General features: G+C 46.6%; 1 protein-coding gene across 2 annotated transcripts in view; it reads right to left on the bottom strand.

Moving 5' to 3' along the window:
* itga9 (integrin, alpha 9) overlaps positions 1 to 13552 on the bottom strand; it is a 65639-nt gene extending 52087 nt beyond the window's left edge. For both annotated transcript variants that reach the window (XM_056291782.1, XM_056291783.1), the window contains exons 1-8: positions 13038 to 13552; positions 12313 to 12440; positions 10227 to 10333; positions 7267 to 7390; positions 4803 to 4870; positions 1138 to 1267; positions 501 to 586; positions 345 to 407 (exon numbers count right to left, since the gene is read on the bottom strand). In XM_056291782.1, the coding sequence (XP_056147757.1) occupies positions 345 to 407; positions 501 to 586; positions 1138 to 1267; positions 4803 to 4870; positions 7267 to 7390; positions 10227 to 10333; positions 12313 to 12440; positions 13038 to 13228 (897 nt within the window). In that variant the 5' untranslated portion in view covers positions 13229 to 13552. The remainder of the gene's footprint in view (positions 1 to 344; positions 408 to 500; positions 587 to 1137; positions 1268 to 4802; positions 4871 to 7266; positions 7391 to 10226; positions 10334 to 12312; positions 12441 to 13037) is intronic.
* Between the last annotated feature and the right edge of the window lie 1480 nt (positions 13553 to 15032).

Below are 15032 nucleotides of genomic sequence, written 5' to 3'. Positions count from 1 at the left end.
CACTGATCTTCTTTGACTTACTCTGAACTGAAGGGATTAGCTGACACCCCCCTCCCTCCCCCCCCCCGGCACTGGTTTCTGGCAAAGCTGTTTCTTCTTCTTCTAACTGCTCTCTAAACACTTAAACATAGACATAAACAGTGTGGTTCTTTTGACAAAGCAATTACAGTAGCAACGCCTGCTATGCATCACCAGCGGCCGCTATATGATCCCAGAGACAGAGCAGCTTGAACGTGTACTTTCACTGATAAAGGACGACTAAAAGGCCACGGTCTCCATGCAAAACACATACGGGATCTGAGAAGTTGTGAACAGTATAGCAGAGGCAACGTCTTCGTTTTTACCATTTTCCCTGAGGCTTGAAAACTCTTCACCAAAGATGTGCCATCAACTTTGAAAATGTAAACCTGGGAAGGGGGAAAAAAAAGATGACTCTGTCGCCAAGAGAGACATTTTGACCTCAAATGTTAGAAGAGACACACAAGGCGACGAGTTCCTACCTTTCCTCGGCCCATGTGCTGAGGAGCCCCTGCGACAATATCGATGGTATTGGGGGAAGAGAAATGTCCAGCGGTCACAGCGTAGCCTGGAGACACCAACAGTCAGAAGTCCTTCATTCTGTTTTATTTTTTTTGGATTTCCCCCCCTTTTTCTTCCCAACTTTACCCGTCCAATTACCCCACTCTTCCGAGTCGTCCCAGTTGCTGCTCCACCCCCTCTGCCGATCTGGGGAGGGCTGCAGACTACCACATGCCTCCTCCCATACATGTGGAGTCGCCAGCCGCTTCTTTTCACCTGACAGTGAGGAGTTTCGCCAGGGGGACGTAGCACGTGGGAGGATCACGCTATACCCCCCAGTTCTCCCTCCCTCCTCTGAACAGGTGCCCCGACCAACCAGAGGAGGTGCTAGCGCAGCGACCAGGACACATAACCACATCTGGCTTCTCACCCGCAGACATGGCCAATTGTGTCTGTAGGGATGCCTGACCAAGCCAGAGGTAACAGGGGGGATTCGAACCGGCGATCCCCGTGCTGGTAGGCAACGGAATAAACTGCTACGCCACCCGGACACCTTATTCATTCTTATTTGAGCAAAAAGCAGCACTAATGCAGTCGCTGTTGACCAGTGGTTCTTACCAATGTAGCTGTATCTGTGGGAGTCTACCTCCTCTTTGTTTGGGCTGTAGAAGGACGTGGAGGTCAGGTTGTACACTTTGATAGTCCCCGTCCAGTAGTATGACCCTGGAGCTCCCATCACCACCAGCTCCTAAAAAAAAAAGAAAAAAAAAAGAACCCTTCGTTCAGATTTGCAAATTTTTCTGCACCCCCAGAAGCCTGTTGAGGAGGAGGAGGAGGAGGAGAGAGGAGAAAGAAAAAAAGAAACTGGGTGAAGTTCTGGTTAACCAATGGCCGCAGACTGCGATGTGCTATCAGCCCTTAACCACAGTACCAGACTAGATGCCAGATGTAGACGCCTCCTCTGATGTTCGGGGGAACTTGAAAACCTAACGACAGTCATGGCTGTAAATTGTTTTGTTCACAGCTTCTTTGTTGGGAGCGCATGGAAGTCCATCGTATGATATCTAGGGAACTGGAAAAGCAGACTACAGACTGCTTCATATTAAGTGTCGGATCAACTATACATTAAAAAAAAAAATCCTCGAATCTGTATTATCACTTTTCATCACAGCCATCACATACGACAACCAGTTTAATCAGCGGAGATGATGGGCCGTACTGTGCAGTTAATCTCGTTATCCCAGTAACTGACTGCTGGGTGTTCTCTGAGCATCCTTGAAGCAAACAAGCCAACTCAGCAAGACCACGCGGGGCTTCCTGAGCGGCCCTCTGTTGTGGGACACACATCTGCAAAGCACCGGGCTCATTAACAGCACCTCACACTGGGACCGGGTTTAACAATGTTCCCATCTCTTGGCCGCTTCCTTTTGAAAGCCTTACTTTCTCTTAAGAGAATTTGTGAGGAGAAGATGCACTGAGGCTTTTCTCATCGGTTTTGGGGTTGTTTCGGAATCCAGCTGGCCGGACGTAGTGTTCAGTCAAACCAAAGCCCATTTCTTCAACAAGCAAAAAAAGCCTTCTTCATAACAGTGACTATCAATGACTACTGACATGGGGGTTGACCATTTCATATTCCTTTTTTTTGGCCCCCCCCCCCCCTCTTGTTCTCCCCAATTGTACTTGGCCAATTACCCCACTCTCCTGTTCCACCCCCTCTGCTGATCCGGGGAGGGCTGCAGACTACCACATCTCCTCCGATACATGTGGAGTTGCCAGCCGCTTCTTTTCACTTGACAGTGAGGAGTTTCGGCAGGGGGACGTAGCACATGGGAGGATCACGCTATTCCCCCCCAGTTCCCCCTCCCCCCTGAACAGGCGCCCCGACTGACGCTAGTGCAGCGACCAGGACACATACCCACATCCGGCTTCTCACCCACAGACATGGCTAATTGTGTCTGCAGGGACACCCGACCAAGCCGGAGGTAACACGGGGATTCAAACCGGCGATCCCCGTGCTCGTAGGCAATGGAATAGACCACTACACCACCCGGACGCCCCATTTCACATTACTTTAAATGCCCTCTCACATATCCCATAGATCTTCTGACCTCACCTGCAAACCGTTCTCTGGGATTTTCTTTTATCTTCTTTTTTCATGTGCTGAACTCGAACCATTCTAACAGGATGTGTGATCTATTTCCGCTGTTAGTGCAAGTGCGGATACTCTGCAGAGACAGATAACCGTATAACATGGAGAATACTACCACTGCAGTGTTATCAGGTGTTCAGTTCAAATCCTCAGTCCAAACACTGCCCAAAGCCTGCAGGCTACGTTAAGCATTCACATAACCCCAAGGCAAAACCTTCAAAAATGCTCGCTGACACTGTCCTCGAACACGTCAGAAAACCTGATTTGGATGTGGATCATGTGACCTGGCTACATTTAAGGATCTAATTGTCTGGGGGAAAAAAAACCTCCTCCGCTGGCATTGCTCTTTTGTCTATGTGTATTGCTTATATTTGAGTGTGTTAGTGGGTCTGCTTAGTCATGTGCGGCTAATGTAATCAGAGTGTTGTGTGTATCTCTAGTGACAAATATTTCACCTCAGGCCTGTCCTGGAAGAAACCTTCTGATGACGTTACGTTTAGAGGTCTGCGAGGGCAGAGAGAAAGCATGGCAATGTGAGGACCTCTCCATCCTCACTGGTTCTACTGAAAGGTAGGATAAAGTTCCAGCGCTGCCTCATCACAGCATATTTCCTTATTTAATGTTGGACTGAAATCAACTCAGCAGATTTAACTTTAATAACGGCATAATGAAACACTTAGCAAGACCTTTTTATTCATAAATGATAGTATGTCTTTCCTAATCCTGTATCCATAGCTTCTCAGTTGTCTTAATAACCGTGAGTGGTCTACTGCTCATTAATATTCATGAGCAGACCTTTGAGTGACAAGTACAAGCAAGGGTTGAGGGTAAAGGTGGGTGGAGTTTCATAGTTTGATGATTTGATCTGATTGGCTGTATGTAAATGAGTGTGTCTGATGACATCATGAGTATCAGAATAAAAAATGATACAATATCGGCTGAAAGAAAATGAACTAGGGGGAGCTCTTTTAAAAACAGAAAAAAAGTAAAAACTAAATTCTGCCTAGTATGCTCGTATTTTTTTCTTCAGTAGAAAGGCGGTACAAAATGCATAACAATTAAAGTAATACACGGTGTCACAAAATACTTGTGTTGCAATTTCAGTCCCACTTTACACATAACTGGTCCCCTTACTACACAACATAACAGTGTGTGACTGCTATTCAGAAAACAAAATGCCCGAGACCTGTCAAGGACACTTTTTTCAAACAGTTTCCTCGTGTTCATTTTTCGTGTCATCTTTCACTCAGGTATATAAAAATGTCAGTCAATCTGACGTTCTGACTAGAACCTCTTTATACAGTTATGGGTGTGGGTAGTCCATACTTCATTGTGATGCACAGAAATATATAATTCTATTTAAATGTTATTTAAATAAAATAACATTTTGACTTGTAGGTCAATATCTAAGTGCGAGGGGCAAAGAAAGGTACTGTGTTGATCCGAGACGACAGATTTGTGCTTGATATCTATAGAGGGAAGGAAATTTAGACTTCCTTTAACATCTCTGGTGGAACCAGTCCAGAGAGGTCACGTTAGATAACCGCAGCCCTTCCTATTCATCTGTGGAAAAACTGAATCACTGACGCTTTGATAAATACCCCTATGCATGCCCTAGATTCTGACCCCGCAGAACTTCTAACATCTTTAAAAGTCGGGCGATGTTTCACATATTAAAAGGTGAAATAAAAAGTTCGCATAATCCCTTAAACTCTCATGTCTCATCAGAGGTAAACATTTTCTCAAAATGGTGATACTCCAACATAATAAAAAGGATGGAAAATGTGCTTGTGGACTCAAGAGAGGTTGGGCTGTTTCTTCTAATCCATCTGTAAACCGAGTAAATGAGCAAATCATAGCAAAATCCCTCATCAAAGCCATTGTCTGTTAGTTTGATTTTTTGAGAGCAAGCCATCAGCTGTTAGCGAAGTATTTAAAGGAGTGATTTAACTGCTAGGTTTGGCAAACAGCGGACCGGCTGATCCCTGGCTGAAGCTAATGTCGAGGGGCTCTGATAGCAGCCAGAAAACAAAACAGACTCTGCAAAAACAGCGGGCGACCAACGGTATCGCCGCACAGACAGAAACGGGGGTTATCGCATAGATTTATAAGACGTACATGCACTGCTACTGACCTCCGTAAAAACGCCCGCTATCCCCGCTTGGCATGAGCCGTGCTCTTCCCCATACTTCTGCTTATGGTCTGTAAGAAAAAACAAACCACAAATTATTTCACTGTGTGCCTGAGCCAGCGTATACTGGAGTTCTTCCTGCATTCCATATGGAGCTAGTCAAAGTAACGGCTCCATCCAAGAGGATTCTGGGGGCAGAAACAGACTTTTAAGAAAAGGGTCGCAATGCCGCATTCAACAAAAACTCATTCTTTCAGGGGGGGGGGGGACACACACTGCGCTCATGTTACCAAAAATATTGAGTTTGGAACCGTTTAAAATGCACTGTACACACGGCCCCATGCAAGGCAAGCCTGGCTCCTCCAAACACTGCAGGTAAACCGAGGAACGGAAGGAAGTGAAGTTCTGACCTGGCAGCACCAGCAGGGAAAAAAATGGCTGACAAAACTCTCAAAAACAATATAAATTCACAAATCAATACATACATAACAAGAAGAACATACCTGCATTATTCAGCTAAGTATTCTACATATTCTTTTATATTTTTGTTGATAAAATTGGATTTTTACTGCTGTACAGGGATGAAGTTGGCCACGGCAGCTACAGGGAACTTGTAAGCTCACCAAAATAAACTAAATGGACTTCATGTTTGAAATTTGGTGGTTTATGATAGCAGTAAATTCAGCAGTTTCTCCTACCTTTGATGAAAAACAAAGCCCATGTCTTCACCTAAGCCTTCATCACAATTATACGCTGATGATGTAAATGTTTTTCTCTTCAAGGAGGTGAAGAGGGAATACAAGCTCTCTCTCCCAGTTGGCGAATGCCACAACGTGTTGGATACTTAATCCTCAGCGAAACGAACTGGGTGTCCTTCAAATTCCCAGCAGCTCGATCTTGCCAAGGTACTTGTGTATGTTTGAAAGCGAGGACGAGAACACACTTCAATGCTCTCCTGCTACTTGTCTTTGATGCCAGAGTGCCAGGAGTAGGGGAAGAGCTCCATAACTTATGGTAAGATGGCAGAGATCATGTGCCATGACAAATTCAATCCACACCCTAGCTGCAGATGGGAGGTACAGGGCTTGGATCAACAAGCGCTCTTAGGCCGGATTTACACAGCATGTATAACAGCCGCAGGACGGATTTTATGTGGGGAACGGAGAAGCTTGTTGTTCATACCAGATGCGGCGCATCTGGGTCTCTCTGTGTAATGACCTCGAATGACTAAACATCTAATTTCATTTAGACAATTTGGTGGAAAAAAAAATTTTTCATTTGAGAAAGTGATGCTTTTTAGGACATCGGACATTTATTCTCATTTTGGTGTTAACTAAATTTTACATTGATGATTATAAAGGTAATATGCAGACAATAGCCACAAGAAGACACAAGTATAGATGGCTAGATGGAACAGTATGGGTCTATATGGGTCTAAGATATGACGCACACATACTTATTAGGGGTGGGACGATACTGGATGGAATTCCAAATTGTTCGATACGGTCCTCATGGTTCGAAACGCTCCCTGTTTCGCGAGATCGTGTGTTATTAACACTAGAATGCCCGAAATTTCACTCCAACCTAAAACGACCATGGGCGGTCAAAATGACTGCCTGTTTTTAAACTCTATATTCTGTCAAGATAAATACCCGATTGAGATATTAATGCATTGCATATGTTAGTATGTCTGTTAAGAAACGACTGACATCAAAATTAACATTTTAACAATTTCAATACTGTAGAGAATTCAGAGGGCTGCTGTGAATTCGCCGCAGCCGGGATGCGAACCCGGGTTGCCCGCACCACGGGCAACTGCGCTAACCAGTTGACTACAGGATCTGACTCATTAGACAACGGGCTAGCGAGTCCGTGATCGTTACAATACTATTTACAATTTAAAATCGCCGCTGTCCAACGCCTGTAAATAGTGCAACGCCTTGGTGGCAGTCATGGTGCATCTGTAATGGCGGCTGTACCCAGACATGTTGGAAATTCCTGAAAAACAAAACGGAAAACACATATTGCTAATCTAACAACCATAACAAGGCCTGTAAAACGTGAAACGTAAAAAAAAAGGAACTGCGAAGGAAATGACGCGAACAACACACGCCATACGTCATACTGACATGACGCGAACCATGACACGCAAGTTACGCGTGGTCATTTTGACCGCTCACACAAAAATGCATTGGGGAAATGCACTTGCTGCATTTCCCCAGTGTATTTTTGTGAAGGCCATACATGTACGCAGAGAAAATAGACTAGACGCTGAAGCTGTACTTTACCCTGTTCACAGAATTGCTGCTGGTGTAACATGGGTTCGAAATGGGAGCGGACTACGCTTCACGGCTGTTGTGCGTGCTGTGCAAACCGGGCCTCACACTCAACACAGATGTCACCAAATGATGTGTCTGCCCCGTGTTTGCCTGAGCGGTGCTCGTCTACTGTGGCATCCATACTATACCTTCATAACAAGGGATGAGTGGCCGCGTCCTCCCCTGAAGCGTGGCAGGAATGATGGAGCAATAACCGTGGGGAAGGATATGCTCTGAATCATAGTAGACGTTTTTCCAGCGGTGAGCACATGCCTGCAGGAGTGATAAGTAAAAAAAAATAGGTTCCTAATAGACACACGTTCAACATCTTTAGCATTTACTCTAACATGCAGACAGTTGGAGCTCAAACACATAGAAAACAAGGCTGGAGTCAGTGTGTCTTGGTGGCTGTCAAATGAGTGTCAATGAGAGGGGAATTAAAGCACATCCAGTTCTGACCATAACAGCTATGGTCTGTGGTGTGAATATCTCAGCCCCAGCTTTACATCAACGCTTCCCAGCTAGCATTTCAATACAAAACACGAAGAGAATAACATCTTCAATCATGGGCGGCATGGTGGCCCAGTGGTCAGCACTGTTGCGTCACAGCAAGAAGGTCCTGGGTTCAAACCCCAGGCCGTCCCAGGCCTTTTCTGTGTGGAGTTCGCATGTTCTCCCCGTGTCTGCGTGGGTTTCCTCCCACCACCAGAAAGACATGCATGTTAGGGTTAACACTCCTGTCTGTGCCCCTGAGCAAGGCAACGGAAAGAAGAACTGGAGTTGGTCTCCAGGTGCTGCAGTTGCCCACTGCTCCTAAACAATAGGATGGGTTAAACGCAAAGAACACATTCATTGTAACCTGTACACAATGACAAAATAAAGTGGCGTTCTTCTTCATGATTATGTTCAAGTTGCCAATCACTGCCACCTCCAAACAGCTCTCTAGGCATGACAAGCAAGTGGTGGCTGAAGTTCACTGAGGTGGCTCACGTTCAGAAGCTATTTGGGAAACATTAGGGTGCACAAGTAAATCAAATAAAGTAAGTGCAATATCAGTACGTGGATCAAAAGATAGAGACCAACCAAAGTCCTACAGGAATATATTGGTCAGTCCAAAAGAGGTTTTCTTGCTTCAAAAATTCACCAAGTAAAAAACCCGAAACAATCGATCAGCGCTGTGTTTTGCATAACAACCAATTCCGTGAATTAGCAGGAAAACGGGAAACAAAAAGAGCAGATCTTAAACTCTGCATAAACCCCGCTGTGGAAATGTGTAAATGTGGTTATAATTTAGCCTCCTAGGGTTGTGGGTCGGGTTCCTGTTCCTCAGGGGGACAGTTCTGGACGCTTTTCCACGGGCAACGTTCAACTCATTTCCCCTCGCACTGTACAAGCACTTCCATCCCACACGTGGCCAACACAAATGAACACACAAGTTCTGCAGATCGTGGGCATGCAGAGAGCATCAGATGACTGACTGGAAGAGAGATGCCGAACTTTGAAAATGCGTAGGCTATATGTTTTAAAAGGACAGCTTGGCCGAAGACACTAGCAAAACTAGACCCTGAAATTCTCCTGTGATAGTATTTATTACTCCAACTTCCTTCTGCTATGGTAATACTACTGCTGGTTACCTCAGAAAAAAAATCCACCAGCTCCTGCAAATATAGTGCAAAAGCTTCTAGGAGATAAGCACTGTGGAGGCAGTAAAGTGAGGCAACCATGGCTTTGTCTCTCTGACAGAGGCAGACCAAGTATGGAGTTGTGCTGTTGTCATGTTTCTGTTTGGTCTGAGAGCTCTGAGAGCCGATTGGTTCTGTGCTGAAAACATGGCTGACATCACCGCGGCTCACATCTGCCAAGCAGCCGCTTCGCCCGATCACAGAAACGTGAGTCTACTCAGATGAGATAGAAACCCGCATCAGCAGTCTCTTGAGAGGCCCACTAACACGTGGCTTCAGAAAACCACCAACTTTCATTTAACCTCATCCCGCAGGAGAGCCGAACACTGTGGGAGCTACAGCGTTTCCTCTCACAAAGGTTGACACTGGTACTATTCTAGGACTGACAGCACCAAAATGTCTTTAAAAAATTGACTGAACAGCAAAGCCAAGGGTATTAGCTTGGAAGTCATGCCACTAAATTCCACTGATACAAAAAAAGAATAGAACCAAAGATAAGAGTAGTCAAAATAATATAGTCAGGGCTTGCCGAAAACAGTTATCTGGACCCCATTAGACAGAGGAATTTCTCACGATTTCTCCAAAACCAAGAGGAGGATGATCAATAATGTGTACTTTGGCACATTCATACCCAGGAGGAGTGTTTTCAAGCACAATCCTGTAGCAAAAGTACAGCAGCCCACTCGCAGCACAACCCCCTCCACATACTGTCCTGTGAGGATGCAGCCCCACAGGCCAGAGGCAAGACCTTTGATACCCGCAACAGGAGGCGGAGGAGGGGGGGGGTTAATGTTTAATGAAAGGCTGCCCTTGGCTGGGACCACCGCAGAGAGGCTGAAGCTTAAACAAACTCAGCCAGCCGTCCTATGATATCTATGCAAACACCCGGCCGAGCATGTCAAGGATTAGTGCCACCAGTTAGCCTGCTGACTTCTCAAAACCGTTCTCAATATTTTCTTAAACGAAGCGCGACTTTCGACAAACACTTTTCCGCCGACACCTCCGATATAAAAGGTGAATCACTTTACTTTATCATGCAATGACACAATTTCCCAATCTCTCTGCTTTGTGTGTGACAGTAAACTGCCCCCCCACCCCGCCCCCCCATGCAAAGATGAGCCACACTCATTATTTTCAGTTCAGCCTTGTTAACTGTTGCAGTGGAGAGGAAAGTAATAGACAAAAGTGTATTTCCTTAAACAGCAAGCATGCAACACAACTCTGCTTGATGGCAGAGGAGCAGAGAGAGAGGCCTGTACTAGAGGAAGGTTTCTGATGCGGGGAACAGCTGTGGTTTAACAATGCGGTTCATGGTAAGACATTTGTAACAATGATGGCGGTACAATCCCGTCTGTTTTTTATGAGAGCTCATGGTTTTCATTAAACAATTTGCCGAAGTAACGGCGGCGCTTTGTAGCCGAACCCACCAATATTTTGCCGTTGGCTTTGTCCTGTCGCGCGAGGCTGACCCCCATCCACTCATCGTTCCTGTCTCCCTGGCACGTCTTCCCACACGACTCTCTGGGCTTGTTTCCTGTGAGGCACAAACACATGGGAACAATGGGAGTAGTTTTCAGACATCGAGTCATCGGGTCAGAGGATGCCTTGGAGCGGGTCACTTCAGCCATTGTCAGCTTTTCGTATCTGAGGTTTTATTCTTTATCTTGGCTGGATGTGCGAGCGATGTTTGCTTAATTGACAGTTTCAGACATAGAGCGTGGTCATTTTGAAGAAAAAGCCTGTCCAATCGCCGTGACCATCTCCAGAATTTCACGGCCCCGCTGCAGAATCTGAGGAAAACTGTTCAGCTCAATGATGTTCAACACCGCGGGACACCTTACGTCAGATAACACATTCAACCCCACAATACCACTATTATTGCACTCACAGAGGCATAGTCAAATCTGTGTTGACACAGCAGCTTGCCATTAAGACAAACTGTTGCCTTCATCCCAGTCAGGACCTGAACTAACAACTAATGGGGAGTCCTGAGAGGCAGTTGGCAATCTCACCCCGTCACATATAAAATGTGAAGGGGTGAGATTGCCACCTCTTCAAGAACTACTACCCTGTTACTTGCTCTTAGCACTTATTGTATTCACTCATTTAAAAAGAAAAAAATCTTTCTCGCGCTTTTACTTTAACACTGGTTTTGCTCTTAGATGCTTGTTTAGAGAGAAGATGCACTTATGACCTCTGATGACTAGTAGTTCTCCTGATTTCCTACATTAAATGCACTTATTGTAAGTCGCTTTGGGTAAATATGTCGGCTAAATGACTGTAATGTAATGTAAAATGCAAAATTATTACAGCAAAAGATATATTTACAATTAATACTGTTTGGAAGTTTCATTGCCTTTCACAGCTGTTAAGATCAGTGCCTTCAAGACCATTTAAAACCTGGTAAAGATCTAAAAGACAGTCAAGTATCTAGGGCAGACCCCCCCAGAAAAGTCCAGAGAATGCTCCTGGTCAAGTTGTGAAGAGGAACCAAGGACGCGCACGTCCAGAAAATATTAAGGTGCAAGACAAAAACAGCAAAACTAAAATGAAGAAGTAAGGTCTTCACACTGAATTGCTCCCAGAAGCTATTTTATTCAGCAATGTTTCAATCAGGCGTGAGGAAGATCTAACTGACCGAAACGCAGCCGAATAGAAAAGCTTATGGGAGCAATTTAGTGTGCGGGCCTCACTCCTTGACCACGTCGTGCCCGTCAGTATTCCACCTCTGTCACCATTTATTAAGACAAGGAGCTCAACATTATGGCGTGACAGCGTAATAGCCCTAACCCCTGCTGTTTGTGTGGACAACGTGTCTGAGGTTCTCATGGGCTCACCGGGCTTCAGCTCCCCTGACCCTGCATGGTTCACCGAGTGCAGCTCAGGCAGCAGGGCTTCACGTCTGCCCCGATGCACGGTTTGATAATGTACGTTTTCCTGGCGACAGATTGACTGATTAGGGGGTTAATATTAAAGCCCTGCATACCTCCACTCTTTGGTGACCTCAAGAACAAAGCTGGGGGGCGGGGGGGTTCTACAACTCAACCCCACTTTTTTTTTGTGTTTTTTTTTTTGGCCCAGGCTCTCGGAAAATATTAGCCGAAGCATTAATCACAGATATCAAAATATCTACGCACCAGCGCACACAAGCTCTCCTGTTTGCATCGATGCCGTAGCACAGGTCCCACAATACAAGAACAACTGTCACACTGTTAAGACTAGTATAAGGCTGTATTATTCTGCTAAAACAAAACAGATGCTCGGGGTAAACGAAGGCACACACGGGATTTCTGCACGTAGGGCTGCACATGTGTCAGCAGTTAAGTCCCTGCATAGGGTCTCTGTGTGCAAGTGTGCGTGTAGGTGTGTGTCAGGTAGGAGCTGGCGGATGCTCAGGAGGGGTGTCGCGCCATTGTCCGGCTGCTAGCTCGTCACCGGACATAGGCTACAACGGGACGAATAGGTTCGTTTCCCGAGGCGTTCTGAGGCTGCGCGTCTTTATTCGGGGCTGACCTCGTCCCAGGTCCATCTCGGTGCAGCGGCGCTCCGGGTTGCTGTGGACTCGGCATTTAAACAGCGCCCCTGGGGAGTGCGCAGAGCTGCTGTAGGTAGAGTTGGCCCTCGGTGCCCCCACCAATATCCTGCAGATAGTGCAACAAAACAAAAAAAACAGAGAGGGAGGGGAGGGGGGGGGACACACACAGTGCAGATGTCACACGTCTAGATCGAGATCGTTTGGTTTGCATCACAGCATATCCCCTCCCGGCTACCCCCCAAGCAGTGGTGGATCTAGAGATTTTTTTCCTGGGGTGGCAACAGGGGTGGCAAGACTGTGTGCCAGAGGTGGCAGCTGCCACCCCTGTTGCCACCCCGCAGATCCGCGCCTGGTGAGGGGGAGGGGGGGTTCTAAATCGGCGACTTCTGTTTGAGTTGAGTTCGTTGCGGGTCTCATTGACCTTCACCATGCATGTACATAAAATATACTTTAAAAGCATCTTATCTGATTTATAAATGGGGTGGCAACAGGGGTGGCAAGACCGTGTCCCAGAGGTGGCAGCTGCCACCCCCCAACAGACCCAAACGGACAGGAGACCCCCCCTTTATCGCTCAGGTCTGCACATCTGCTCAGCGTCCCCCGGGCGGCCACTCACATCTGTAACGGTCCGCCATGGGCCAGGCTGGCGACCGTAAACAACGGTTAAACCCCCCCCCTCCCCGACATGAACGGGGGAACTCACCACCGTGTGTTGTCGTGATAATGCTCCAGAACAGAGTAGCCGAAGAAACTGGAGTCCGGTCCGCGGAAGACCAGAGGCTGTTCTAGGTCGACGTTGTAGGAGTAAGCCGCCGAGATGGACAGACACACGTAGTAGAGGACGTGCGGCGCTCCCGTTCTGCGTCCCAGAAGAGGACCCATCCCTCCGCGCATCACTTGGAAGGGGGGTGGGGGGTGGTGTCCGCGCAACAACAACAACAACAAACAACAACAACAGAAAGTGGGGGAAAGTTAACAACAAAGTTTCCCTACGCTGCGACGGGGAAGGAACAAACTACTTTTTTAAAGAGTCAGGCGCACGAGAGCGGCGGGAAGCGCGGGAGGGGCGGGAAGTCAACGGCGCGGCGAGGCGGAGGTCGCGTCAGCTCCTCTCCATTCTGTCAAGTCTGCGAGGAAGGAGGGCTCCTCTTCCCCGGCGATAAATGCGGTGGCGGTGAGACGCGGACGGGTTTGAGGCGCGTCACGTTTCAGCCCGGCGGCTGGGGAGGGGAGGGGAGGGGAGGGGAGGGGACGGGGACGGGACGGGACGGGGAGGGGAGAGGGGGGCAGCTGCTGCCCTCTACCGTCAGGTTCGCTCATGACAAAGCTCGCGCTTATTTCTTCTCGCGCGCGCGACTTTATTTTCCAAAGCGTGCCGTAATTTTTATTTTTATTTTATTTTATTTTTATTACTCCCTTCCAGCCAGCCACTGGTCTCCATCCACTTCAGCGCGGAGTGGAAACCACGAAGAGGCTTGAGATTATGGGTGATGGACGGTTGGGCAACTTTCTTCTTTGTTGGTTTGTTGCGTCATGGTCGCAGGATAACCGCGCCGTAAGCGCTAACCGAGGTGATGGAGTTGACCCCGGAAGGAAGAGAGAGAGAGAGAGACAGAGAGGCTGCTTAACAAATGGAATTCAAAGGTACACGACTTCTTCGTGGCGTAGGGAATATTAGCCGGAGAAGCGCAGAATTTTTTTGTTTTAGATCCTCCACCCCCTTTTCCCACCCCAATGGGACCGTTGCAGTATAACAATCTGTATCTATCAGTACTCACATATATATCTGTTGTGTATTAGTCACAACGGTGTGACTGTAGTCTAGTCCAGTGGTTCTCAACCTTTTTGGGGTCCTGGACCCCCTGCGTATTTTTGATCTACCCTGAGGACCCCTCCACCTGATCTTGGGGGAGGGGGGTTGCAATTTGATAGAAACAGTAGAAACTGCATTTTAAATTGCATTATAGCGTTTATTCACTCTTTGGGGCAAAAATAAGAGCTTTCAGTTGTAACTTAAGATATAGTTAACAAAACAGAATACTTATGCAGTAACTTTCAGATATATGTAACAAAACAGAATATGTATTCAGTAACTTTCAGATATATGTAACAAAACAGAATTCTTATGTAGTAACTTTCAGATATATGTAACAACACAGAATATGTATTCAGTAACTTTCAGATATATGTAACAAAACAGAATTTTTATGCAGTAACTTTAACAATGCAAACGGGAGCGAGATCTCTTATTAAAATATACAATAAATTACACTTGTGAAACAGATGTAATTAGAGAAAAAAAGTCCTGTTACCCTTTATAGTTTAGGTAGATAAAGGTCTCAGTCACATTTGAGTAAAATAATCCTATTTCTATAAATGCCATAGGATCTTTTTTTTTTAAGATATTTTATTTTCACGGACCCCTTGCAATTACACTACGGACCACTAGGGGGTCCGCGGACCCCCGGTTGAGAAACACTGGTCTAGGACACTGCAGCTTTAAGTTTTAACCACAGCCGGTTTACGGCAGTCGGTTTACGGCAGTAACGCAAGACGTGGTTGATATTGTAAACTACTAATAAGACACGTTAGCCCCTAGCTAACGGGCCTGACCCTTTAGCCGAGCGGTTAGTGATGTCGCCTTGTGGTGCAGTACAGCCCGTATCGAGTCCCGCACCGGGCAAGAAAATAACCGGTG

This window comes from Lampris incognitus, chromosome 13, assembly GCF_029633865.1.
Source record: "Lampris incognitus isolate fLamInc1 chromosome 13, fLamInc1.hap2, whole genome shotgun sequence".
NCBI classification, from domain to species: domain Eukaryota; kingdom Metazoa; phylum Chordata; class Actinopteri; order Lampriformes; family Lampridae; genus Lampris; species Lampris incognitus.
Note: the sequence above shows the minus strand (reverse complement) of the source record. Positions and strands in the feature narration are given on the sequence as shown.